Source organism: Oxyura jamaicensis, chromosome 19, assembly GCF_011077185.1.
Source record: "Oxyura jamaicensis isolate SHBP4307 breed ruddy duck chromosome 19, BPBGC_Ojam_1.0, whole genome shotgun sequence".
Classification (NCBI taxonomy): domain Eukaryota; kingdom Metazoa; phylum Chordata; class Aves; order Anseriformes; family Anatidae; genus Oxyura; species Oxyura jamaicensis.
This window is the reverse complement of record NC_048911.1, coordinates 7,081,393-7,107,880: the sequence shown is the minus strand read 5'-3', so window position 1 is coordinate 7,107,880 and position 26,488 is coordinate 7,081,393. Positions and strand designations below refer to the sequence as shown.

The following is a 26,488-nucleotide window of genomic DNA, read 5'->3' as shown; positions in this document are numbered from 1 at the left end:
TTTCTGTCAATAAAGCCACGTAGTTTTCATGTGACAACTCAGAGTTACTCCAACAGTTGGAAAATACTGACAGATAATGTTATACAAGTTCTCTACCTCAGTTTCAGTTCGAAGTCAGAAAACAGTAAGTACTGCTAACTAAGAAAAGGAAGAGGCAGGAGGTGAGGTTACTTCCAGGGGCACTTTGTAGGTTCTCAGAGTCGCATTTTTCCGATCAATGCTCTGGTGGAAGCAACAAAACATCTCCAAATCCACCTACCTGCCAGCTGAATATCCCAGCACGGTCAGCTTACAGAACAGCAAGGAAGGACAATCAGAATTTCTTTTATCCCAAAGCCAATCTTAATGGCTTCTACACGTAATCTGATTCCTAACTAAGCAAAAGAGAGCAACAAATGAATATTTTAGGATTTGTTTACTTTATGTTATTTGCAAGATTGTTCCTATCCTCTTATTGGCCGTGAATCAGAGACATGCTTGCAGAATTACTACTAATCCCTCGGTACAGCTGGTACTGCTGTTAGCAGGTAATTTCGCTGGTGCTTCCCATTCCTGTGCTGGCATTGGTGGCTGGAAATACGGCTGCTTTCTCTGTGGAGAACTGTGGAAGTGTCTGAATTTATGTCTCGTGTGAGGTCTGGTTCTTTTCCTCTTGTTTTTCTGATTTTGCCCCCTGACATACAGAAAATTCACTGAAATTCTGGAACTGACTCAGTTCAGCACCCAGAAGTTTTTACATATGGGATAAATGAGTGTCCTAATGCTGAGGGGTCAGCCTGAAATCTTAAGTCTGTTATTTACGTTACGCCCCAAAGGCTCCAGACTGTTTGGCAAGAAATTAAAACAACAACAACAAAACCCATGCTGCTGCAGAAGACATTAATGGAAGAAAAAAAATAAAAAGGAACAGAAAGGCCAGGCTAAGTCATGAAAGGTGGTTTTGTGTTGTTCATATGCTGTTTTTCACATTGCAGCTCTGCTTACCCTACAAAAATAATTAAATACTGATACTGGGGGCCACTAATAAGCCCAGATGAAAGCAATGTAGCTGATGAATGGTGTGCCAGTGTTGCGGAACTTGGTCAAAGAACCTACTCTAAGCAGAGCCTGAGATAGAGAATAACCTCAGAGAAAGGTCGTGACTTAAAAAAAAAAGGTATCATTTCGCGAAAAAAAAAAAAGGTATCATTTCGCGAAAAAAAAAAAAAGGTATTATTTCGCGAAAAGCAGAGAGAAACAAAGCAGACGCAGAGCTTTTATTTCGCGTAAGAGGGTAGGGTAAGTGATCCATTCCCGTTTCCCAGCAGCGGTGAACTGGAAATCACCCCTGTGTGCAAAGGAAGGTGCAGGTTCCTCCTACTGTCCCATCTGTCCTCCCACCTCCCAAAGCCTCCTGCCCAAACCACAGGGACTCATCCCCAGATGGAGACACGCATTAACATACTGTGCTCTGATCTCAAGAAAGGTTTAGGGGGGTGAGGCACGGTGGTGTTTGTCCTCTTCAGACCGCGAACGATTACAGTATGCCAGAGCACTAACCTGCTGGGCTTTTTTGTCCTGTCTGCAGCTAAGCAGAGATTAACACGACCAAAGCTGTTTATTTTGGAGAGTGCAAGAGGGGAACACAGAGAGGAGACAAATTAGACATTGCTATTTTCACCAAAAACCAAAACATCTCTACTATTACTTAAGGGGAAAAAACTTAACTGATAAAACATTTTTAGGGTACTGCCACAAGAATTAATGGGAAAGTAAAAGTCGATTCTGATCCACATCTGTTTGGAATTGCAATACCTGAGCTGTCCCTCAGATGGTGCAAATGGCACGCTGCTGGCTGACTGCTGCTAGCATTAAGAGACCAGAAGGAAATAATAAAAAGGAATATGCTAATTATAACCCTATGGTTTTCATTTTTAATAGTTTTCTGTTTGTTTTGTTTTTTGATTTTCCACTTAATTGTCTGGAACAAGTCTCTGAAAAACAGAGCTAACAAGCAGCTACGCTCATTTGTCCCCATTCTGGTTTTCCACTTTCTTTTTCAAACCTGCCACCTAAACTACGGGAATATTTCATTGCCCTGCTATTTGTGGCTTTTTATAAACAAATTGTGGAGTTTCAGAAGGAAGAAATCCTGGGTGGAAGAAGCAGATGGAAAAGCACGTGTTGGAGGTGAGGTATGCTGAGGAGCACTAGGAAGAAAGGAAATTACTTGTTGATTTTACTGACGTAGGAAAACGCTTTTTAAAGAATTTCTGCTTAACGCTTTACAACAAATTTCTTCCTTAAAGAAATGTAAGTGCTCAGAAATAACATTACTGCTTCCAAGCCCCTTTGCTGTGCTAATACCCCTATCGGTACACAATCTGCAGAGCCACCTGCAAACTTGTAATTTACTGACTCCCTCAAAACTTCAGTCCCATTTGTCAGCCCCTTCATCATCACCGTCCTGTTATTTATAGCTGTAATAACAGGCAGCAAAGCTGGCCCTTACCAGAAAAGCCTCCCTCGCTCTCCCTCTGCCTTCATTGGATCCTGCTCTTTTGAAGCGATCGGAACACACAAATGTAGCCACCCACCTCCAGGAGGAAAACTGAGCTGCAGCCCTGGTGAAACATAAAGTTTATTTGACTAAAGTGACGCAAAAATTCTTAAAGAGCTCTTTGGCAGCAGATTATCTGGAAATCAGACCATGTGAGGGGGACTGGTGTACAAAAACCTCCCCAAGATGCTGAGTTGCCCACAGGCTGCGTTCCCGAGCCGCTGCAGTAAATGTGGGTGAAGGTTGCTCCAGCTTGGATAACTCCAGGGAAAGCACTTCAAACCCGGCCGAGAGACAGGTAATAAAAGACTTTATGATTTTGTTTTTTCACACGCAGCTACCTAAAGTACTTTGTGAAATCCAGATGGACTCCTGGAAGGCTGTCAGCAGAGCTTACCTTCCGAAGCAAGCAGGCACCAGAGGTTCCTTAACTTCTCCTTGCCTCTTCCAACTTTGGCTCTAAAGCCTGAAATGCTGATGACACTTTCAGTCCTATAAATGTATTAATTGCTTCATTTTTAAGTCAACTTCTAAGGTCTTAGAATGATTTCTAAAACACTGGGGAAAAAGAACATTTAACAAAGCTCTGGAAAAAAAAATGTATTATTTTTTGGTGAAAGTTTACTCTTTTTTTTTTTTTCAAAAAAAAACTTTTTATGCTTTGCTTTCCTGCTGTTATATGCCTTTCTCTGTCTCGTTCGGGCACTTGTCCAGCACTTACGAATGTTGGGAGTCAAATGCCTGTAGCTGAACATGTTGTGACAGTCTGAAATATTAGAGTCTTGGCAGTCCGCATTATTAAAGCAGGGTTTATATCAAGTTTACCAAAATTAAAATGAACTATAATGAAAAATGGAGAAAAGCAGCAGAATCCGAAGCAAAAAAATATATATATATCATTGCAAATCATTTACTTTAAAATGGTAAATTTATTAACCAAATTAAATTGTATTTTAAAAGGCAAACTGTGCCAGCACAGTAAATTATCTAGCTCAATGGGACAGGTTTATTGTAAGTAATGAATCCGTACATAAATATATGCACAGTCAGTCGTGTTACTGCTGAAACTGCCTTGCTGGGTCAGTCCAAGTCAGACTGAAGTTGCAGTGAGGAATGCAATGTAACCGAACATATGAATTGTCACTTTTTGTTGTGTCAAGAGAGCCTGGGAAGGCAAGGACAGAGCATTTAATGCCTTTGGGTGCTTTGGAGGTTTGTGACATTTTTTAAATGTGGGCTGCTGGCTGACAGGCATTTTAACAGGAAAGCTCTCATGCAGCTAGGCGTCATCTTCTGTGCTTCTGATGAGTGAATTGATCATAATTGTCCTGGAGAGTACTTCGGGAACTTGGCAAGTGACGGCTTTGGGACTGTTTGGTAACCGAACAGGGTGGTGAATTTGAAATGATTCTACAAATTAACAAAAACTGACTCCAAACTGGAAATTTAATAAAAACCCTAAGCTATTCCCACACAGGGAAATGTGCGGTGTATTTAAGCTCTTTCCTGTTTCCGTCCAAGGAACTAGAAACTGCTGACTTTTCATTAGAAACAGCATTAGAAGCCGAACGAAACGTTCACTCTGTATCCCGGGGTCCCATCTGATGCTGACGTTTTAACTCTTTCCCAAAACTGCGTTCCTGCAGCTCTGTTGAGCTGGCAATTCGTGGCTTACAGAACTGATACACAACATAAGGGAGCCGTCCACGGGATAAGAGTTTCACAAAGTACTCAGGCAGAGCTGGGAGCCTGAATAAAGGGGCTGCGTCTTGGAGACAGCCAGGAGCAAATGTCCTTCAGTGAAACATCACCTGGTGACCATTTCTTTGCTTTCTTCACACAACACCATTCCCATGCTGTGTGTGTATGCTGGCATATACGTGCAGCCAGTCTGTGACTTCTGAGTGTGCAAACGGGTCTTCTTCTTGAACCACTGTGCGGATGAACGTCCCTGTGCAGATATATCATGGAGCAGTGCCCTGTTCCTTGGTGACATTTGCTGTTTTACAGCCCTTCCTCCAAGCTGATATAAATAATTTGAGGAAGACTACAAAAGGAATATCATTCCCTCCAAGCTTATCTGTTTCCTTGCACTCCATGTGGATACTCTCAAGCCAATAAAATGCATTTTCCTCCCCTCTCTCTGTTCTTTAAATAACTGTCCTCAGCTTGGCAGCATTCCCACTCCTATACTGCACCTCCTTCTCCGCACATTTCTCCAGGTAAAATCTCCCTTTTCTGCTGACTCCTGAATTTCAGACCGAAACATGGGCAAGGCGATGCTGTGAGGCTGACAGTACAAGTTGGTATTCCCCCAGTACAATAGTTTCCAGAACTATTTCCACATCTTACCTGTACTAAGCCTTATCTGGGCACACACGAGTTAACTGGAGAGCTCACTCCTTGGGCTGCTCCTGCCTCAGCAGCCCTTTATTCCCCCAGAAGGGTCATTGTCTCAGGGGGACTGCTGGTCGAGTACAGTTCTACTCTCCTTTAATGAGAATGGGAGCCAGCCCTGGGAGGAGTGCAAATATTCATATACAGGCCCAGTTTGCTACCTACATGCTGCAGATTTCTTATAAAATACAATGTATGCAAATGTGTAAAATGCAATGTATGGAAAAAAAACACTGGACCCATTAATTTCAGAGTGTTTTGATCCCTCCTTAGCCCAAATCAGTTTTGATTCTTTTAAAACAGGCTAGAGAAGCAAACAAACAAACAAAAAAGCACCTGAAGAGATCATTTCTCGGTTGTTGTGCTTTACACGTGGGCTTAGGTCTGCTTTGCATGTAACACCAATGCATCACCTTGTTATGTATTAATGAATATCAGGTTTTGAAACGTGACATACAATCTGTCACACTTCCTATCACCTCACCTCAAGGAAGCAAGTTAATAGAAAAGGATGTTCTTCGTATTCCCCTATTTTTGATGAAATAAGTACATGTGAACGTATTCAAAAGCATAAGTTACTATTTTTTTGACTTATGAACTCGAAATGTGACTCATCTATGACAAACCAGGTAAAATTCATTGCAATGTAGCACAGTCTAGCTTTAACATTTAAATGGCTGTCCTTCTGTATTTTCTAACAGCTCCCTGCGGTACAGCAGCATCTAGGCTATCCTGTAATAATTTGATTAAAGGGTTACTCCCGGCCTGTGCAAAATCAGGATAGATATGAAGCCTCTATACTCTTGCACACCACACGGCAGCAAAGCAGGCACTCCCAGACCCCAAAAGCACAGGAAAAGGATCGGTTTTTACAAGGTTCCCACTGCCATCCCAGGCACAAACCTCCCCTGTGCGGAAAGGCAGAGTCTGACTGGAGGCAAACAAGACAGCCTTTTTCTGGGGGGATACCTGACTTCTCTCTCGTCACACAAACCACTTGCGGGATATTCCAGACAAAAGGGTTTCCTTGGGCTCTTTCCATGTGACCTGCGACTTCATGGCAGGGGGTAACGTGCGCTGCAGCAGCGACACGAGCACGGCGCTCTTCATACTGGGTGATGGCAGTGAGATGTAGGTCAAGTCAGCAGAAAGCATCTCGCCGTTCAATGCTGTTTGCCAACAGCATGGATTGACTTTTTGTCTTAGGCTTCCAAGCCGTTTAATTTTTTGCAGGTGCTAGCATGAAACTGGCCAGAAACAGTGCAGCTGGAGGGGTGGCAAGAGGGGGAGCTTCAGCACGGCAGCGCAGCTGCAACCCTGGCGGTGGCTGGTACTCCGGCAAGCGCTGCTTAAAAAAATTAACACATTACAAAGGAAAATAATTTGTTGGAAGCAAAATGTATGCAAATGTATGTTTGCAGATCACACTGTATTTGATCACTGGGAGGCCGGTAACCATTTCTGCAGGGGTGCAGAGTCAGCCTGAAGAAGCCTGGTGCTGCCTGCCACCGAAGTGTTCGCCAGGTGACACCAAGGTTTGCCTCCCTTGGAGCATCCGGTATTTGCTGCACCTCAGCCTGATTGTTTCAGTCCCCTAGGCACATTAAAAGTCAAATTTCTCCTTTAAATATACAGAGGAAGGGCAAATCATTTTGTATTGAAGTGCTAGGAAGATTTATTCTATTGCGTGGCGGCTCATTAAAGGAAAGGGATTCCCACATTGCCACGAGAGGTCACTGCATGCCTCCAGAAATGAGCAAGGCAACGAGACACCAACTCCGAGGCTCCCTGCTCGGAAAGGAACCGGACCCCAGGGCAGGGATGCTCCTCTAGGACTGCTCTGGTAGAGGAAAGGAGTTGGGTTTGTGCAGCTCCGGGGCTGGCTGAAATTCAGCTCTGTGTAGGAGCAACCAAAAATTACCGTGTATTTAATGTTTGCCCTATGTGAAGCGCGTTGGTGGCTGCAGCCAAGCCCCAAGAAGCACACGGCTGGGGTTCTCCATCCCGGCGCTCCATCGGGTGAGGCAGAGCTGGGAGCCCAGGGCAGAGCTGTGGCTCTCTCCCGGCTCTCCTGGCACACGGAGGGGACAGGACAGCTGGCAGCACAGGGGGCAGCTGCCCACAGGACAGCAGGGGCACCAGAGGGAGAAAAGGCTCAGGCACGAAGGGTCTCCAAAAGAGCAAGGTCGCACTTGCAAAACAAAAGACAAAAGGCACAGCCAAAAAGAGCAAAGTCACATTACAAAACGAAAAAGGCACAGCTTTCTTTTTTACTTTTCCTTTTTTTTTTTTTTTTTTCTTTTTCCTTTTTATCTTTAGCTAACTAGGTTGGTGATAAGAAGCCAAGATGAATTTATGTAAGAGCAACCTTTGCAACAGCTCAGATCAAAAATCCGTACTAAATTGCCATTCCTTACATCATTCGCTCTGAAGGCGTGTAACACTAGGTCCTGCAGGGAGATGGGCACGTGTAATTAAGCGGAGGCTGGGCTGGGCAAAATCCTTCACTAACAGTATAATTTTCTCCTGGCGATTGTCCCTAATAATCCTAGAGTACTTCTCAACTCCAAGGGCTCTACTTCTGCCACTGTTGCCACTGTTTGTAGCAGTTGCAATTCCTTCAGATATTTTTTTCTTGAATTATGAGAAGAAGAAAAAAAAAAGTACATTCTCCTGCCTTTTTTATATTTTTTTTACTGGATAATGAAACCTTATGGGTCTGTTTTCATGTGCCAACTCTGCTCCTGTGAACACCACCGCATAGCTCTGGAGTCTCACTGCAGAGATTTCCCATGGTAGCTGACGAGCTGTAATTCACTTTCAGAAAGAAATAGTTCAAATTCCAGCTAAAGCCCCTCAAAGCTCACGAGCCGTTATGCATACTTGAGGCTCAAACTACTGAAAATCCTACCTAGCTATGTAAAGCGATGTGATATTCCTTTCCTCTGGGTAAGACAACGACCTTGTCACAGATCCAGGAAACCAACGATATCTTCGACAATCTTTCCTCGGTAGGAATGTGCCAAGAAGTGTCTATGTGCGGAAGCAAAATGTTTTATAAATACACTAAATGCTTAATTCTCAGGTGTGGAAAATTCAGTTTCACAAGATAATGAAGTTAAATCAACATCCTTTACTGCTTTCCCACTTATGAGTAAGAGGTATAAAGTCCAGAAGGGCTCAGGTTACTTTTCCATATCCCTTTCTTACACTTCACATGCTCTATCCACGATGGGGAGAAGGATTGGCTGTGGCTTTTCCTAGGATTTTCATGTTGCTACCAGTGGCGGTAGAGCCGTTTTCATCTGCACAAGCTCTTTTGGGACATGTGGAAGGTTTCGGACTCCAAAGACACTCAAGTTTTATAGTCTTGCAGGTAAAATGGAATTTACTCTTCTTTGCCATAGTATTTTTCTCTGGGATCCTGAAGATGTTTCGGTCTTTGTGGATGATTAACTAGTAGTAGCAAAGTGCTGCAATTGTAGGAATTACGCATTGATATACGCTGCTGGCTGTGTGATGAGAACATTATCAGGGTGAGCACAGAACGTAAGCGGGAACAAACGAGAGGTTTCTGGAAGCTGCGAAAATACCTTCGAGGGACTTCTCGCTGGAGAACATCCCCTGCAACTTTCCTTCTGCTTGCTTGTTGAGGAAGAGGCTTAGCAAACTGTCTTTTTCCAAGACTGAACGCTGGCAAAAGACGTGAGTTTTAATAGCTCTGGCAGTGAGCAGTAATATACCCTCGCTGCTCTAGGTTTTTTTCCAGCAGTTGAAAGTGAAATAATGCTTATCCTTGTGCTCAGGATGTTGCACTGGTAGTTACTGCGATACAAAATGCTTCGAAAAGGGAAAATGAGTGGTAATTATCGTCATTTAGTGTGTGGGGGTGTCACGGATTGTGTGACACTTTCCTAGCCATAGAGCAAGGTTAGTGCATGTGCAGCACCAAGGCTCAGCTCCTATTCCGACATTTCGTTAAGGGCAGCTGGGCATTCACACCACCTAACAAAGGAGCGGAAAACAGGACACGACCCGAGGAATCAGTCCTTTTTCTGTTCGTTTTTTATTCTCGAGGAAAAGTTAATTGCTTTATTCTTTTTTATCTCTGAATGGCTCGTTTCCCCTGCATTCCTCAGGGAAAGCCAGGGAGTCACTCGGTGCAGGGTTTCTGCTGGCAGCGCAGTCCCTTAGGGGCAGCACCCGGTGCCCTTCCCAGGGCTGGAACCACAGCATGAGCAGACCCAAATAGAGTGAGAAATGCCTTCATTTCTCTGAGGAGTTAAATAAAATGGGAGACAAATTTTGTCCTATGTAGACCCCAATGCTAGTTCTTACTGACTCAAAACAAACTGAAGTCTCCCGATCTTTTTTTTTCCCGTTATTAGCATCAGCTGAACATTAAAAGTTAGTTCATGCAAAACCACTGGCATTTAAATACTTTCCTAAACTTTCATTTAAGCCTTCCAGATCTGCTTCTAGGTGTGGCAGACACAGTGCGATTTCTAAAGAAACATGGTCATAAAATGTAACTTGTATATCTATTGTTATCTAAGTATTTGTTTAATTAATTCTGCGCTCTTAATACTGGATGAAATTAACGGTAGAAATCACGGGATGAACTTACAAAAAGGCAAACACAAGCCAAGCACTATGCTCCACCCTGATGTGTGCAAACTGGGAGTCCCACAACCTCCCCGGCTGTGAAACCCGTGCTCAGAGGGACAACTCGGTACCAGAAGACAGCAGGACTGTGATTGCCTGCGAGTTGCCCCACAATGCATAAAATCCAGCAGAACTGCCGGGTATAACAGATCTGCTGGTCTGTTATAAGCCAGGTACACCATCTGCAGCTGCAGGAGAGGATGATTGCTTCTTTCCTTTCTCTGTACAAAGCCGAGAGTTTGGCTGGTACATCCTGAATGGATTATCTGCTAAACATCACATTGCATGCTGTGGTGGTGATTTATTTCCAGGAGTATTTTAATCACAGAAAGTGTTGCAAGTGCTGGTAACATGAAATTACCAGCATGAATAAGCCCAGTAACAGATTTTTTTAAAAACTATTTTTCATTTCTTAGATGGTGTTCGTGCCTTCAGTCTGATGGATTTAAAAATGGAGGGGGAGTTCTAAGAGCATTGGGAATACAGTGGAAACAAAAGCGTGGGGAAAGAAGCCACGCGGCCGTGCTGCTGTCCCTCTGCAACTGAGCAGGACAACGCTTGGAAAAATGGAAAAAAAGGCAACGAGCAATGAGACTCAGCTGCTGACTTCCAAGAAAGATGTCTCAGGCTGCAACGAAGGAGAAGACTGCAAAGAGAACGGACTTCTGATCAGGAACCCTAAATCTGCCCTGCGGCTAGTGGAGGATGGGAACAAAGTCCATCCCAGCCAGGGAGATAAGGAGGAGGCAGCTCCGATCTCAAATGGTTATTCAGGGGTTCAGAGCTCTGGTCCTTGCAATGGGATGGGAGGGGTGGAAGATGCCCAGTGCACTGCCCCCGCAGCCACGACCACCACCACGACCACCACCTCCACCACCTGCGGAGCTGAGGGCCAGCAGCAGCTGATGGAGCTGGAAGACAGAGAGACCTGGAGCAAAAAAATTGACTTTCTGCTCTCTGTCATCGGGTACGCAGTGGATCTGGGAAATGTGTGGAGATTTCCTTACATATGCTATCAAAACGGAGGAGGTCAGTGACTGGTTCTGTATGTTGCTTTTAACACCCCGCTTCCTTGCTTAGAAATGAATGAGTTTAGTGGCTCATTTTAATACCACACACAACAAATGAGTAAGGGGAAAATACTTCTGAAGCAGACTGAAAAACCTAAGCAGTGGGCTAGGATAAGATATAAAAAATCAGTACAACTAGAAGCTGAAAGCTGGTTAGGTACACAACAACCCTGCAGGAGAAGACGCTCAAGCCCTGCCCCAGGGCTGTCTACAACCACGTAAACCAACGTGTCAAAACACTCACCAGGAACGCTAGGACAGACTCACTGACATTGCAGCCAAAACACAAATCTAATCAAGGAGAGCTACGACAGGGAAGATTTCTGCCTCCCTGACGTACACAGGCACTCTGCTGAAGTTGATTATTTTTGTCTGTATCTCACAATTGTATCCATCATAGAAGCAGTAAGGTCTTTGTGAACCCCACCTATATTTATTACAGAAATGTGAGAAGCCTGGCCTGAGTGCTGCTTCTCATTCATCCTGCTGTGTAGTCACCCTGCTGAGAAATCCCAGGATAATCCAGAATGGCACACTGGCTAAGGAGGGGAAACACATTTTCCCTGGGGATAGAAAGAACTTTGTGGGGTGTTGGTACTGGTGGAAGTCCTAGGAAGAATTGTAACCATCTGCTTGCTTTCTTGCAGGAGCATTCCTCATTCCGTACACAATTATGGCCATCTTTGGAGGTATTCCTCTCTTCTACATGGAACTAGCGTTAGGACAGTACCACAGGAATGGGTGCATCTCAATCTGGAGAAAAATATGTCCCATTTTCAAAGGTAATGAAGGAAAATGGAAAATTACTAGGAACTTTCTGAGTAACTGAAAGATTTTCCTATAAAGATGACATTTCTGAAAAAAAAATGAAAACCACTTAAAGCAAAGTAAGGCTAGTTCTACACAAGATTTTGGCTTTACAAAGAAAGCTTTCGTAAGACTTTATGTATATATCTGTAGATGTGTGTGTGTGCTCTCATATACACGTGATGTGCAGCTCTCCGATTGACTAGAGAGAGGCCAGGCCATTATGTCTGACCCGAGCTTGAAAAAAAAATAAACAAGCAAAAAAATAATTCCTAAAATAATTACAATATTACTGAGCCCAAAATTAAAAACAAGAAAGAAGGATCCACTCTTTCTATGTCCAAGATACAAGGAAATGAATCCCTGTTTGCAGTCTTTTAGAATAGAAAGACCTATTCTACACGCTTGTTACTCTTGCTAGAGCTCAAACTATTTAAGCGTATTTTCTCTTGACTAAGAATGCTTTTTTGGAATCAGAGCCTGAATGTTTCTGAAGCCACAAGAAATTCCAGTGTGGTAGACACAGGACAGGGTGTGTGTGCCTCCTGCAGAGCTGCCTTACACAATTACTAACTGTAGTTGATGTGAATAAGCAATTCCTTCTTTTCTGTGGCCCAAAACTCACTCACTCCCTGGAATTATTTCCTACCTTACTAGGAATTGGCTTTGCCATCTGTATAATCGATCTTTACGTGGCCTCCTACTACAACACCATTATGGCATGGGCCTTTTACTACCTCGTGTCCTCCTTCACGACGGAGCTGCCGTGGACCAGCTGCACAAACGCCTGGAACACGGGCAACTGCACGAACTACTTCAGCAAGGACAACGTCAGCTGGACCCTGTACTCCATCTCTCCTGCAGAAGAATTTTATACGTAAGTGCATGTAAGTGAGGACGGTAATATCAGACAGAACAGTGGAGCACGTAGCAAGGTTTTCTTTGGAGGGGAGCAGGGGTGTTTAGTGAGAGTATTCTTTTCTAAAGTATTCAAATAATCAAGTACTTGTAGGGGTATGTATGCTTAGGGTGTGTGGGAGGGTGCTCTGTACTTTAGTTCAAAGGTTCGCAATTTTCTGGCCTTTATCAGCTGTCAACACTTATCATTTATCATCACTGGTGTACCACAAATATCAAGCCTGTAATTAAAAAAATCCCAAATGATATGACTCTGAAGGCTACTTATCAAGGCCTCAGGACTACTTGTAATGCTCAGACCACAGTATGGGACTGCTCAAAGCATACTGAACATAAGTATTTGTTACAAAAATATCTACACTGTGTTTTTCTTTCCTCTTTCAGCCGCCAAGTTCTACAGGTGCATAGGTCCAATGGGCTGGATGACCTGGGGGGCATTAGCTGGCAATTGACCCTCTGTTTATTGTTAATCTTCACCATTGTATACTTCAGCATCTGGAAAGGGGTCAAAACATCTGGCAAGGTGAATGCAAAAGCAAGACAAACCACTTGGTACAGTATAGCCTAGCAGCAGTTCTAAAGGAGCCAATTAACACGACAGAGAATTATCCCAGACTGCCTTCACGGCAGGGGTTATGGCCTCGTGTATTCGGGAAGCTCTTACCGCAGTGACTGCGACTGTCACCCAAGTAATACACCACAACAGTAACTTATGCCACCGTTCTGTGGACAAGAGCAACCCTGCCCAGAGAAAGCGTGGGTATTTGTGTGCCAACTGCCCACTCACAGAACTTTTGAGAAGTTCACATGAAAATGCTATAAATGCTAAGAGTTATCAATTGTTTAATTCTTATTATCTGTTAATTCTCTACCTACGGCAAACGCTACCTTCATGTTCCCCTCGCAGGTGGTGTGGGTGACCGCCACCTTCCCGTACATCATCCTCTTCATCCTGCTAGTGAGAGGTGCAACTCTGCCCGGAGCCTGGAGAGGTGTCCTCTACTACCTGAAACCGGACTGGCAGAAACTCCTGGCCACTGAGGTAAAAGCATTATAAAAGGGCCGGGATTCACTTTTAGCCACTCAGCATGGATATCAGCATGTATAAACTTCAGTGCCTACTCCCAGCACTGAGCATGATTACACACACATCTTAGTTTGGACTCAAAGGCCTAACTTCATGCTCTTGTGTGAACAGTCATCCTACTCTTTCCATAATTATGCAGTAGTTTTTTGGTTTGTTTTTAAGATTAGACAGGTTCTCTGGTTCTATTCAGCTACTTAAGCCCACCATCAGTTTAGCTCGAGCTATTAGGGAATGGTGAACAGCCTGGCATCGAGCAAGAAGCTGTTATGATCCCTGCTACGCTGCAACACAGTCCTTTATGGCAGTCACATTGAGCAAACTAATTTTACTAAACCCTAACATCTGAGTTCGCCACGGGTTTTCTGCCCGGGAGGGGAGAAACTGGCAGACTTCCCCCACCCAGCAGTAGCTCCAGTTACCCCTATTTAAAGTGCAGTTACCAGAGCTGAAACTTAAGATCTCCAACCGGTGACAGTCTCTGGCAGAAAAGCCCAAAGAGTCTCTAGCTGCCAGCTAACGCACGACTCAGTGATCAGTGGATATGTGCGAGTGCTCTGGAGAAGGAAGAGGTCAGTTAGGCCTGTACACACACCCAAAGTTCAAAAAGAAAGGAGGAATGAGGACAATACCGAGCTAACCACAAAAACCTTCCAGCATCTGATTTTGCTTTGCGCTCTGGGGATGACAAGCAGTCCATCAGGCACGAGGCTGCGCAGACTTTGCTGCTTATGAAAGTCTCTAGTGGGGAGGGTGAGGGAACACCCCCAAAGCAATAAATACTACAAATACAAAGATAAAAAATTCCAATGTTTGCAAGTCTGCCACTGCCCAGCTGATATGGAGAGTTTTGAATGAAGAGGAAATGAAAAGACACCAGTCTCTGATAAAGCAGCATCTCCAATAAGGGACCACATCTTCTGAAAAAGCAATAAAGGGCATTGATATTGTATTGGATGTATCTGAAGTGAGGACAGCAGATTGCAATCTGTGTGTGCTGGACGATGACAGAGTTCTGTCTGTGGCTGATACGGGATGGCCTCACGCGATACAGGAGAGTATTAGAAATGAGGTGTAATGAACTCCAGGCTTCCATCAAAAGAGAAGAGACGAATGTGAGCTTTCACCTTCAGAAAGAGAGCTGATATTAGTACTTTAGGAACACTACCCATTAAGGCTGTGGCCACTTTTCAAGTACAACAGGCTTTTCATAACAAGATCATCACACTTGCATCTGTCATGGCTACAACAAAGCTGCATCAAGTCCTTCGAACCAGAACTGCACCCACACTGCTGAATGCATTTTAATGCATCGAGGAAAAATATAGGCAGCGATCATCTGCTGCTTAGCCCAGAGGATGCACAGCCAAACACTGGACTATTACACATCACACAGAGCTTGGAGGAAGAAAGGTGGGCCAAGCCCACCATGAAATCATGGACAGAGTTTTTTATACACTGCAAAAGCTACGTTAATCTGATTACAGGCAAATCACTGTGAATGAATCTAAGATTCTGTCAGAAGTTAGTACTTAGTGTATAAAGAAATACAGTAACATTTTATCCACGGTGAATTCCTTGAAATAAATCCTAATTACATCACCAATGAACACAACCACAGCAAAGACACAAAAACTACAGTGGATGTTAGTACCTGTCTCAAATCTAAAAAACAATTCATATTCCAACGTACTCTTTTAACAAAATGTTCGTTAGACCAGGACTAGAATGTAATCAGAGTAGTGAAACCTAATTTTGTATGGCTAAGTGATATTGTCTGCCAAACTCGATCAGTCTGTTTCACACCCTTTTTTCCTGACTTTACTATTTTTCAGGTTTGGGTGGATGCAGCAGCTCAGATTTTTTTCTCCCTTGGTCCAGGCTTTGGGGTCCTATTGGCTTATGCCAGCTACAACAAGTTCCATAACAACTGCTACCAGTGAGTTCTAACTTATTCTGTATGTAAAATTAAATACATACATATAGGTGTTTGTATTAATGAAAAAGAAACACGGTGCTGGTGAAAGACACTGAATTGCCAAACCTGTATACGCATAAATCAGACAGTGCTGTAACAGAAGTCCTTATTCAAAGCATCTGCAATCTAAAACAGTTTTCTCTCTATTTGCCTACCCCAAAAGAAAGAATCTCTACCAATTAGAGCAAGGAAACTAAGATGTAGAAATGTGCCAAAAGAAAATGGCACAGTCCACTGACAAACCATCAGATTACAGTTACTTACTCCCGTCAGTTGGTATGGATATGACTAAAGTCTGGAGCTGAAAGGTGATCTGTAGCTGTTTGTTTCCTTATTTTCTTAAAAACTGCTACTTATACAATTAAATATATTCCTCCTCCATTCTTTAATATTCCTATAGTAATTCCAATCCTTTTAGAAGTCCAGTATTTCTGTAAGCACAAATCCAGCATTTAATCCCGTGCCAGACTGATGTTATAACCTGTTTGAAGTTCTTCCTTAGAAAAAGCAATGAGAAGTAGCTTTGTTGTTGGTTGGTTGCTTGCTTTCCAAACTCCACTGCTAGTTCTTTTCACCGCATTCCCCAAGTTTCTCTAGGACTCTGTTCTGATGAGTAACTCACCCCGTCTGGTAGCAAACTACCCTTCCCATCAGACGCCGATTCCCTGATATGAGTTAGGTCTTCTGTTGCAGAGACGCTCTGGTTACCAGTACCGTGAACTGTCTGACTAGTTTTGTGTCTGGATTTGTCATTTTCACTGTGCTGGGATACATGGCTGAGATGAGGAATGAAGACGTATCGGAAGTTGCCAAAGACACTGGTAGGCTAACTTTTTGTACAGATCTCTCCTCTAAGAGAATGTATTTGCACTGTGCTAACAATTACCTCCAATTCCTATACCAGGACCCAGTCTGCTCTTCATTACCTACGCCGAGGCCATTGCAAACATGCCTGCTTCAACTTTCTTTGCCATCATATTTTTCCTGATGTTACTCACGCTGGGATTAGACAGCACGGTGAGTAGACCAGATCTCAGAGAGCAGATCTGAAGAGGTGGATGAATGGCACTGGGTGTATGATGGCCTTACCCCAGCGAACACCGGACGAAGCAGAATTACAACCATGGTGCTGTCACCAAAGGGTTCTAAAGCAAGACTGGGATCTCCACGCACCTTCTGTGAGACAGCCACTCTTCCTCCAGTTTTGATGTTGGAGAATCTGAGGCCTAAATAAAATTAAATGATTTGTCAAAGTCACTGTGATAAATAGTAAGAGACCTGGGAACACGGCTGAAGCACTTGATTTATAAATCCCTGGTTGAATGCAGCCTTGCAGGTTCCTTCTCTTCTGTACTTGTAAACTTAGAAATCAATTAGTAAATTCAGGATTTTTTTCCACACTAATTGGATTTAGAAGGTGGGAGCTAGTGAAAGCCTTCTCAATAGCACTGCAAAAAAGATGTTCTAAAAATTTGCTACGTAAGCCTGTTTTTAGAGATTGTGAATCAGCTCCTTCCAGGAAGGCTGAACTCGGCTGGCTGCACAGTCTTGGTTGCAGTCTTATCAGTAGCTTATTAATTGTGATACAATGCTTCCTCTGGGTGACAGGCACTTCTTACTGATGAGGGAAGACTAAATCCCTGCCCTAAAGAGTTGAAAAAATTCCGAGGAAAGTCTGTCCGAATAGTAGTTGTACCAACTCTACAGGCAGAATAAAACACCAGTGTTTCAATCGTCTAAAACTCCTTTTCCTGGTAAAACTGTCCTCTGTCTTCCATTGATTTTTCAGTTTGCGGGACTAGAAGGAGTGATTACTGGAGTACTGGATGAATTCCCTCATGTCTGGAGCAAACGCAGGGAATTGTTTGTCCTCGGCCTGATCATCATTTGCTTTTTGGGGTCGTTAGCAACCCTGACATTTGTAAGTATTTTACCCGCTCCTCAGCTTTCCTTACTGGCAGCTTTCTGCAAATGACATCTTGGAGAGTGTTTTTTTAAATAAGATTCAGGAAGTCAGATTAAATCTCTGGCCTGTTTTCTTTACATGTTAGAAACCCGTATTTGTAATGAACAGTATCTCTCACTAGGAAACGTGTTGTGAAACAATCGCGCTGCAATTCAGCAAACCCTACCATGCCACAAGTCACAATGACGCAGCTGCTGCCCCAGCTGCTAAATCAGCAAGCAGAGATGCGTCCACACTGCCTACGTGGTTTACTTCTCACTCTCCCAACCTCCATGTTTAAAAATAATGGGACTTGTTACTTTCTTTTACCCAATGTTTGAAAAATATTTTAAAAAGAACGATTAAAAAAATACCTGTTAGAGATTGCTGTGACTATTGCTGGACCGCTCTCCAGAGATTTCTGCCAATGAATGCCCCAGATCTTCCTCATCAAATCAAGCCGGAAAGCATCAGCAGTCACACCTTAATTGCCCCTTCACCACTTGTGGGATTTCATTTTCACAACAAGCTAAATTTTGAATTGTGAATGCAATGATCATAAGGGACAAGGAAAAAATACTTGGCTTTCCTGTCACACTTCACTCCCCTTGCTCGTTAACAACTCTCTTCTCGTTTAAAGCATTTTACAGTAAAGGCAGACGTAGTTCCTCTCTGGGACGCAATGTCCTCCTCCTTCATCTGCTTCTAGGCATCCCAAATGGAAGGAAAGCACAGCAACACCCTATTTGTTTCCTGTTCTGTAACTATGACTCAGGTTGGAGGAAGAAGACACAGAGGGCATGCGAAAATCCACTCCATCACACCCCAATAAACCTCATTTGTGCATTAAAATCCAACTAGAACAGCCAGCAGATTTTTAGCTTTTTAGCTCTTCTGCATGGCACTGGTGGAGTATGTTCACACGGAGCCCGAACAGATCAGCAGCACAGTCGGGGTTTTCACAGGTCACACCACAGCAGAACTTACACATCTGTGAATATTCGGGTCCAGCTGAAGGCAATAATAAAATAATAGTGTTCCAGGATTTCCGTCACTGGATCTCCGGTTCACTGCTCATACGATCTCCTTTGCAGGGAGGCGCGTATGTGGTGAAGCTGTTTGAAGAGTATGCCACCGGCCCAGCTGTCCTGACAGTGGTGTTCCTGGAAGCGGTTGCTGTGGCCTGGTTCTACGGTATGTTCCCTGCAGCGGGGCAAAACGATGCTAGTGAGCACTCCCAAGCTCCTGTGGAGCGGTGTTTCCTGTGTCTGCTGGCAAGATTGCCGTCATCTCAGGGAAAAGTTTGCCTTTTTTTCCTCCCACAAACTCTCTAGTTACCAAATCTGTGAGAATTGTTACTGATTGTTCTCTGACAGATGCATACCAACATCTAGAACAGTAAGAGAATATCATTCAGAATAATTAAGGATTTAATGTGGTTAAGACTTACAGGAAGAAAACAGTGTTTCAAGATGGGTTCTGAATTGATTTGCTGTGCATGCATCTACTTGGAAAAACGTGTTTCTGCTGTCACGACTCCTCCTGCTTGTCTCCACAGGCATCACCCAGTTTTGCAACGATGTGAAGGAAATGCTCGGCTTTGCCCCAGGCTGGTACTGGCGAGTTTGCTGGGTAGCAATTAGCCCCATCTTCCTTTTGGTGAGTTTTCTTTATAGCTTTTCTTTTTGGATCCAGCACAAGAAAATTATCATTGCACAATGCAGCTCCTTAGACTCCTAGAAGTTTACAGAATTTGCTTGTGAAGTTCTTTAGAAACAATTCTCATGAAATCAAAATGCCGATTAGTGAAGAACCCAAGACAACGCTGCAAGGTCTTGCTACTAAACCACAATTTTGAGGATTTTTGTAGATGAGCGAGGTAAACAAGACTGGGCTATGAATAATTCCTCTCCTTCCCCCTCATGAACAAACATTACTTTGTTTTGTTGCTTTATATTTGCCTCAGCAAATAAAAGATGATGAGGGAACATACTGTCTGGGGAGCAAAACCGAGGCAGGTAAATACACTGTCCCAGTAACTGCTGACTGACACTTCAGGTACTCCATACAACATTTACAGCAGCCAATTGCAGCCTTTCTACATCTACATTTCAGAATTGGAAATACTGTCCCAATGTTTGACTTGGCGGGATTATTGATAACATTTTAACATCAAGTGTTCATTTCCTGATCCAAAATTAGTTCGTGCTATCTTTTATTGTCACCGGCCTTAGTGGGAGCAGGGCAGGTCAAGATGGAGCTTATGAGCACCGAACGTCCATTTAAGACCTACAGAACAAATTCAAAACAGCGTTGTAATGATCAATGCATGTTTAACAGATTTCATTTTATTACCCATAGAAAAAATGAAGGGGAAAATAAAAGACTGCAAATAAAAGTGTTACACCACAAATAATTTTTACACTACTGTCCTCTTTGTGATCCTAAAACAGTAAAATAAACAGAAGCAAACAGCTTTGGTGATGTGGTAACTAGGCAGAGCTATTTGTCCTCGCTGCGGAAACTAAAACAAGCTAAGGAAAGCCCAGAAGGCAGCATGTTATTTCTCTATGGAAATTTTAATGGAAATTTTAAGGACAGAATCCTTATCTTCTAATAATCATCTGGAAAAACCAAGTCAGAGATCCTTCCAAGGGCAGTCCCAAATATTATTCACAGAGTATTCAGCTACAAAGTATTTGTTGTTTCACAAGAAGGTTCTCAGTCATGAAGGATGTGCAGAGTGAAGACGATGAATCAAATTCTGAGTAAGACTTAGCTATCCAATTTTTTTCCGCCCGGGAACACACGGGACGAGGAAGACCCAAGAGCAGCACCAAAATCAGGCCCGTTTTGTAGGAAGCATGAAGCAGTACAGCCTTGCTCAAGACAGGCAATCCCGGAATCACACCGAAGTCATTTACTCCCTAAATTCCTCCTTAGGGACCTAAACCTTTAAGCAAGTTGCTCGCTGATGAAAATGACAAAAATAAAATGGGTGTAGGCACACCGCTATCTGCGGAAGTTGTAATGTTTGTTTAACTTTAAAAATCCACTCATTTATTTTGATTATACTTAAAAATAAAAAGCACACTCAGATTATGGAATAAGGAAATGACCACAGAGGATATGAAAGAGTTATGAACTGTTAGGAAGCATATCTTAATGCATCATTCTTAAGCAGTCTTAAGCAGGGAAGAGGGCAGAGCAACAGGAACAACGAAGTTGGAATAATTAAAATGAGTCATTTTTTTTTTTCCTATTCCCACGTAGTTGCTGAATTGTTACAGCAGGGATTACTTCTCATCCCACTTGTTTCAGAGTAGACACTCGCAATACTTGTAGAATTTAACTGAATGAGCACATAAAAACCATGTTCAAAGCTAAAATTTCAGACCTCAGTTCCAGGCTATCTGTACATGGCAGGGCTGCTGTGATCTTTGGATTCATAGGCTACACGCAGGAAAGCCATCTAACAGCATCCGTACAGGTGACAGCAGCATACCGTATCCAAACTAGTACCGGCATTTGCAAAAGCTACCAGAGAACAACAACTATACGGATGAATATCACAAAAAATATGCTAAGTTTGTAGAAAGTAAGTAGCAGAAAAAAAATTGGAACCTGTTTAGCCCATCACAGAGAAATGCGAGGCTGCTGTGGTTACCATATGTAAGTGCTGTAACGGTATTTGGGAGAGCATGAGCAGGGTCTCGAACCCAGCAAAGAATGGCATAAGGAAAACAACACAGGGGCTGCAGGTTAAATTCAGGCAAACCAGAATTGACGCTGATAATGGTTAAATATGAGGCAAGTTGCTAAGGGAAACAGCACAGTTTTCATTTCTGGTGGCTTAAAATCCAGGTGATGCCTTTCTGGAAGGGATCTTTTAGCAGGAACCAAGCTGTAGGGCTCAATACAAGGATAACTGGATGAAATTCTACAGACTGGTATCAATTAATCTGGTTTTGTTCATCTAATCCCTCTCTCTCTCTCTTTTTTTTTTTTTTTTTCCTTTAAATATACAAGTGTGGTCCTGAGTTTTCTCCCTAATGTTTCTTAGGCAAGAAACACCAGCACACATATTTATGGAATAAGCAATCCCAATGGCAATTTTTACCCAGGTTATTTCAGTTGCTGGTTGGCTTATATCCTAAAGCTCCTGAGCTCTTTTAGATTTCCTGAAGGCAAGTTTGGATATCCAAAAGCTTTTTAATTATTTAATTGATACTAATGTCATTTGAGATTTGTTCAGGATCAATATACATTTAATCCGTCTTAAGTACTAGGATTTAAATTGACTGCTATTCTGGGACAGAGAGTTCCCTAAAGAAGCAGTGCGTGCTATCAAAATACATGCTTATGCTTTTCTTGTTTCTTTTTCAGTTTGTCACTTGCAGCTTTCTTTCCAACCCTCCTGAGCTACGGCTTTTTGATTATAATTACCCCTACTGGACCACAGTGGTGGGTTATTGCATAGGAACCTCTTCTATCATCTGCATTCCAATCTACATGGTTTATCGGCTGATCGTCACTCCAGGAACACTTAAGGAGGTATCCAGTAGGCTCTGTTGTTTCTATTTGACTGTTAGGAAGGAGGTGATGTCTAGAAGTATTATACATTCATTTTTCTAGGATTTGATGCCCTGGGCGGTTTTGTTCCTAGCCTGCTGACAGCTAATTGTCTTTTGCCCATTCTGAGTGATTTACAAGTCTCCCAGGTCTCACTGAGGGGGTTGAGATGCGTATGCATATCAATTCATTAAATTAAGGTTTTTTTAAGCTCTGGTGAGCTGGAGGCTTTCCCCAGAAATCACACATGACACAGCATCGTATGTGTGCCTGAGCCAGTGGAAGACCAATTCCCCTGGGTGTGCTTACAAGAATGAGTTTCTTTTTCTCTCCCACACTCAGTAGGATTTCTCTGCCATAAATCCATGACGGTCTGTGATGACATTTTGGGGATTTCTCCTAAGTTCATGTAAATACCAGTTCAGAGAGAATATTTTCAACTAGCTCAGGGTACCCACATAAACATCAAAGTCCAAAAGCATTAACATGACAGCTATCAAACTGATTTAATCGTATCTGTTACAAATCATTAAGACTGTGCACTTCTGTAGCCCCTTACGATTTCATAACGCTAGGATAACACAACCCTGAAACATCCTTGTCTTGCAGCTGATGAGGCGTAACTCAAACCAGAGTAATATTTTAACACAAATCCCTTTTCAAACGCTGCTAGTGTTATTTATTACCTATAAAATGAAAAAAAAAAAACAAACCTTCTAATACTGATTTCTTTCCAACAGCGTATTCTGAAAAGCATCACTCCAGAAACAGCTACAGAAATTCCTATTGGAGACATCCGCATGAACGCAGTTTAAGCTAACCTGTCTTCTGGGGGAGAGGTGGAGCAGAAAACCTAACTTTCCCCATACTCTTCCCCACCCAAAGAATTACGTTTCCAGCTGAGATAACAACTGGAGGAGCTTTCAGTGGAGGCTCTGTCACTGACAATGGGCATTTGGAAACGTGATGCCTCCAGCACATTTATCCAAGCAATCCGATGAAATCTGCCGAGCACTTCTAACCAGACTGAACTGACTGGGACCAATTCGTTCTGGAAACGCGAGGACGTCTGTGTGCATGAGAATACCACTGCTCCACGCGTGGGCACTGGGGCTGGTTGAAAGCCTGCGTGGTTGCCAAAGCCTCTGTGGGACGAGTGTCAGCGGGTGGGATTAGGTTTAGAATCGCAAGTGTGTGGCAGTACCCCTGTATTTTCCTCAATGTGATCGTTCGTACTGGGCAATGTTGTATTCGCTTCTAAGGTTCTAATTGCTTAAACTACCGTGAAAAATACAGAAGTATTTCCGATAGCCATATATTACTCAATTAACACAGGGTTTTATAAACTGAAAACATATTAGTAAATTCTGCAAACCCTAGGTCTGTAGGGGAGTCATGATGTAAGAGGAAACAATCCCGAGCAGCACCATATAGCACTCCGCACGAGTTGGCACACACACACGGTAACATTATCCTCCTTTTCATTTCCCACATTTCATAGATTCTAAGTTCCTATTAATTGTTTCTTACTTAATACATTCTACAAAAACCATTTGTGTAATGTAGGCTTCACTTTCCATGAGACGCAATCAAGCAAAACACACCGTGGGTTACCTCACCAGTATTTAAGTTGCTAGCACTTACTCCAATGTTTTCATAAATAAGCTAGATATTCGCAAAAATCATTGCACTGACAGACCTAATGTTTATTCCCAAGGAAACTATATACCAGTAGTGAATTATCTGGAGTTCAGATGCCAAAAAGTGGACTCTCAAAGATCTGCTTTTCTTTATTTTTTTTAAGTCAATTCCACAGCTAAAATTGGCCGGAGCCTGCGGCTTTTTCTATTGTTTTCCTAGTAAAGAACTAAAGTTTAGAACAATCCCTTTGGCTGGCTGACAAAAGGAAGTTTTCCAAGCTACACAAGCCTACTCTGAAGATTTACTAGCTCCTGTTCTTATGTGAATACATTTAGCTTTCACCCTAAGGAAGAAAAGGAGCTCAATTTTTAACAAGACGTTAAGTAGAGTTCAGCAGGATAGGTTCTGATCAGAACTATTTGAATTACATTTTGAGGCACTGATAACACAAATTAACTTCCATGCACATACTAATCTCTTCCTATTAGGTATGTACATACACCTTCCAACAGGAACTGCCCTTTAGACTGACTGCAGCCAGCTGGAGGACAACGGTTTTGCTGCAGTTATGTGGAAATTTAGATAAACCTAAGCAGTCGTCATTTATGTAAAGATACTGTATTTTTACTCTACCGCATAGATCATAACAGTCTATGAAAAGTAAAGTAAAATAGAGCGTAAAATCTCTTTTGTATTTCATGGTCTACTTAGGAAACATCCTGCTAATAGAACGATGTTAGGTACACATTCAGAGCAGCAGGCATTAAGAAACCCACTGGAGAGTTTACATCAGTACAAAGAACTTACCTGGTTAGAGAAAAGCAGTGAGGGTGCAATTGCCATTTGAAACCATTTTCCTTCCTTCTGTTGTGGTTTTCTGCTTAGGTGTGCAGACACCTCGTGGAGGAATGCCTCCTACACCTCAGCTACTGACTTCCTGTACCTTTAGGTTTCAAGCCCAACTTCCAATAAGGAAATAATTTAAAGTGACAATGATGGTTCCTTCCAAACTACAAACATAGGTCTCCTACACTATTTCAAAAAAGGGAGTAAGTTCTTGCATTGCCACCAGAAAAACATAATAAATCTGTCTTACTGGATGGTTACTCATACAGGCCAGTTCTGAAGCTTATTCCTCAAGAGTACTTGAAAACTACTTCCAAAGCTGACTTCATTGTGAGGAAAAGACAAACAGTTGAGAATCCGTTTAGTAATAAAAATGCATTCAGATTTCAAGTTGTCAATCAGAAAATTACTGGTTTTTAATAAACTTTGCTGTTATGAGTTCATTCATTGAAAAAATACATATGAAATGTCAATGTAAAATGAACGATGTACTCATATGTATCAAGTGTGGGAAATAAAGGAGAAAACCCCACCCAGCTTCTCTATTCTTTAGACTGGTGTTCAACTAATGCTAGGTATCTTACCTCCTAAATGGGACTTTTCAATAGATATATCTTACAGATGTATTTCTTGCCAGAACCGATACTCTGTTCCATGCTAGGCTCATAAATAAATAAATATTTTAAACTCTTACAGTTCCAACTTTTAGTTATTTTTGAATACACACTTGCTAAAGACTCTTTTAACAGACATTCTGCTACCTTTTATTAAGAAAGGTGATGGTGTAGCAGAAATGGTTAAATATGAGCATTATTTGCATCAAGACCAAAGTTCCCCTTTCAGCCCTTGCAAAGAAACTGGGAACATTATTTCCAGTGGAACAATTTGCAAGGTAGTAACTGCAGAAATCACTGCTATTTAGTGTCCAATACTACTGACATGTTGTTCCTTTGTACCAGCATTTGAAATGGCAAAAGATGCATCTTTAGTTTGTATTGAGACGCTAACATACAGCAGCCATTGACTCTGGGTAGATTTAGCACAGAATGCTGAGCAACTGCCCAAGAAATGCCAGTTTTTTTTCTAGTGGATTAAAACTCAGCCAAAAAGCTCCAATCTTAATATAGATTCCTGTTACAGTCAACATGTAAAACTGGGCGAGTTCTCTCAGCTTGAATTTCTCAGCTGAAAAAATCAGAATAATGCACTGTGACTACAGCTGTACCATGAGAGATGAAAGCTTTTAAAAATATTTGAAGATAGATATAAAAGCAAAGCAGATGTGTAAAGTCCCAGGAAAAAATATTTTCAGAAGTAGGCAGTCCAGAAGATCACTAGGGATGTTAGATTTTTATTCTCTTTTCACCAGGATAATCCAACAGGGGGTAAGGAAGCCCTCAAGAAGTAGATTGAAAAGGCTTTTCTTTTCCTGAATAATGTAAAGATAAAAAAACATCTATGTTTTCATTCTAAAAAAAGCTGATTTTGCAAGGTACTTCAGTTCCCCTTCATTTTGTTTTAGATGGCATAGTGGTTTGAGGTTTTCTAAATCTTCTTATGATAAATTCATTTCTTAGTATATCTGTTTAGCTGAGTGGTTGAAAAAATGAGAAATTGATTTCATTTACATTTAGCACTGATTTGTCTTCCTTTTACATATCCACCGGAAACCATTTGCAGTCACTGATATTTATCAGGTAGCCCAACAAGTAGCCATACATAAAACACTCTTTTTGTCCAAAACACAGCTATTTTCATACCAAATGGGCTGCACTGCAATTCAAACTGTTTGAGGCAAATGAATTCTTCAACTCTCCTTCTGCTTACCTACCACACCAGTATATCCCACCCTTTACACTCGATGGTGAAAAAGGAATTACTGAAACTGGTAAATTAGGAAGGCGTTTGCCTTTCAAGCAGAGAATTAAGCTGGAGTTTCAGCTGTACAGAACTAGGCATTCCCTCCACCTTGTACGTGGATGCATCTGTATTAATTTATGTGGCTGTTTAGTTACAAGTGTTGCAA

General features: G+C 42.3%; 1 protein-coding gene across 1 annotated transcript; it reads left to right on the top strand.

Moving 5' to 3' along the window:
• Positions 1–2,479: 2,479 nt before the first annotated feature.
• SLC6A4 (solute carrier family 6 member 4) lies at positions 2,480–25,157 on the top strand. The gene is made up of 14 exons (XM_035343385.1): positions 2,480–2,837; positions 10,018–10,630; positions 11,319–11,453; positions 12,136–12,355; positions 12,781–12,919; positions 13,304–13,438; positions 15,316–15,419; positions 16,152–16,279; positions 16,363–16,475; positions 17,248–17,379; positions 18,498–18,597; positions 18,962–19,062; positions 21,790–21,957; positions 22,716–25,157. Exons 2-14 carry the CDS (start codon positions 10,168–10,170, stop codon positions 22,788–22,790), a joined length of 2,013 nt encoding a protein of 670 aa, XP_035199276.1. The 5' UTR covers positions 2,480–2,837; positions 10,018–10,167; the 3' UTR covers positions 22,791–25,157.
• The last annotated feature ends 1,331 nt before the right edge of the window (positions 25,158–26,488 follow it).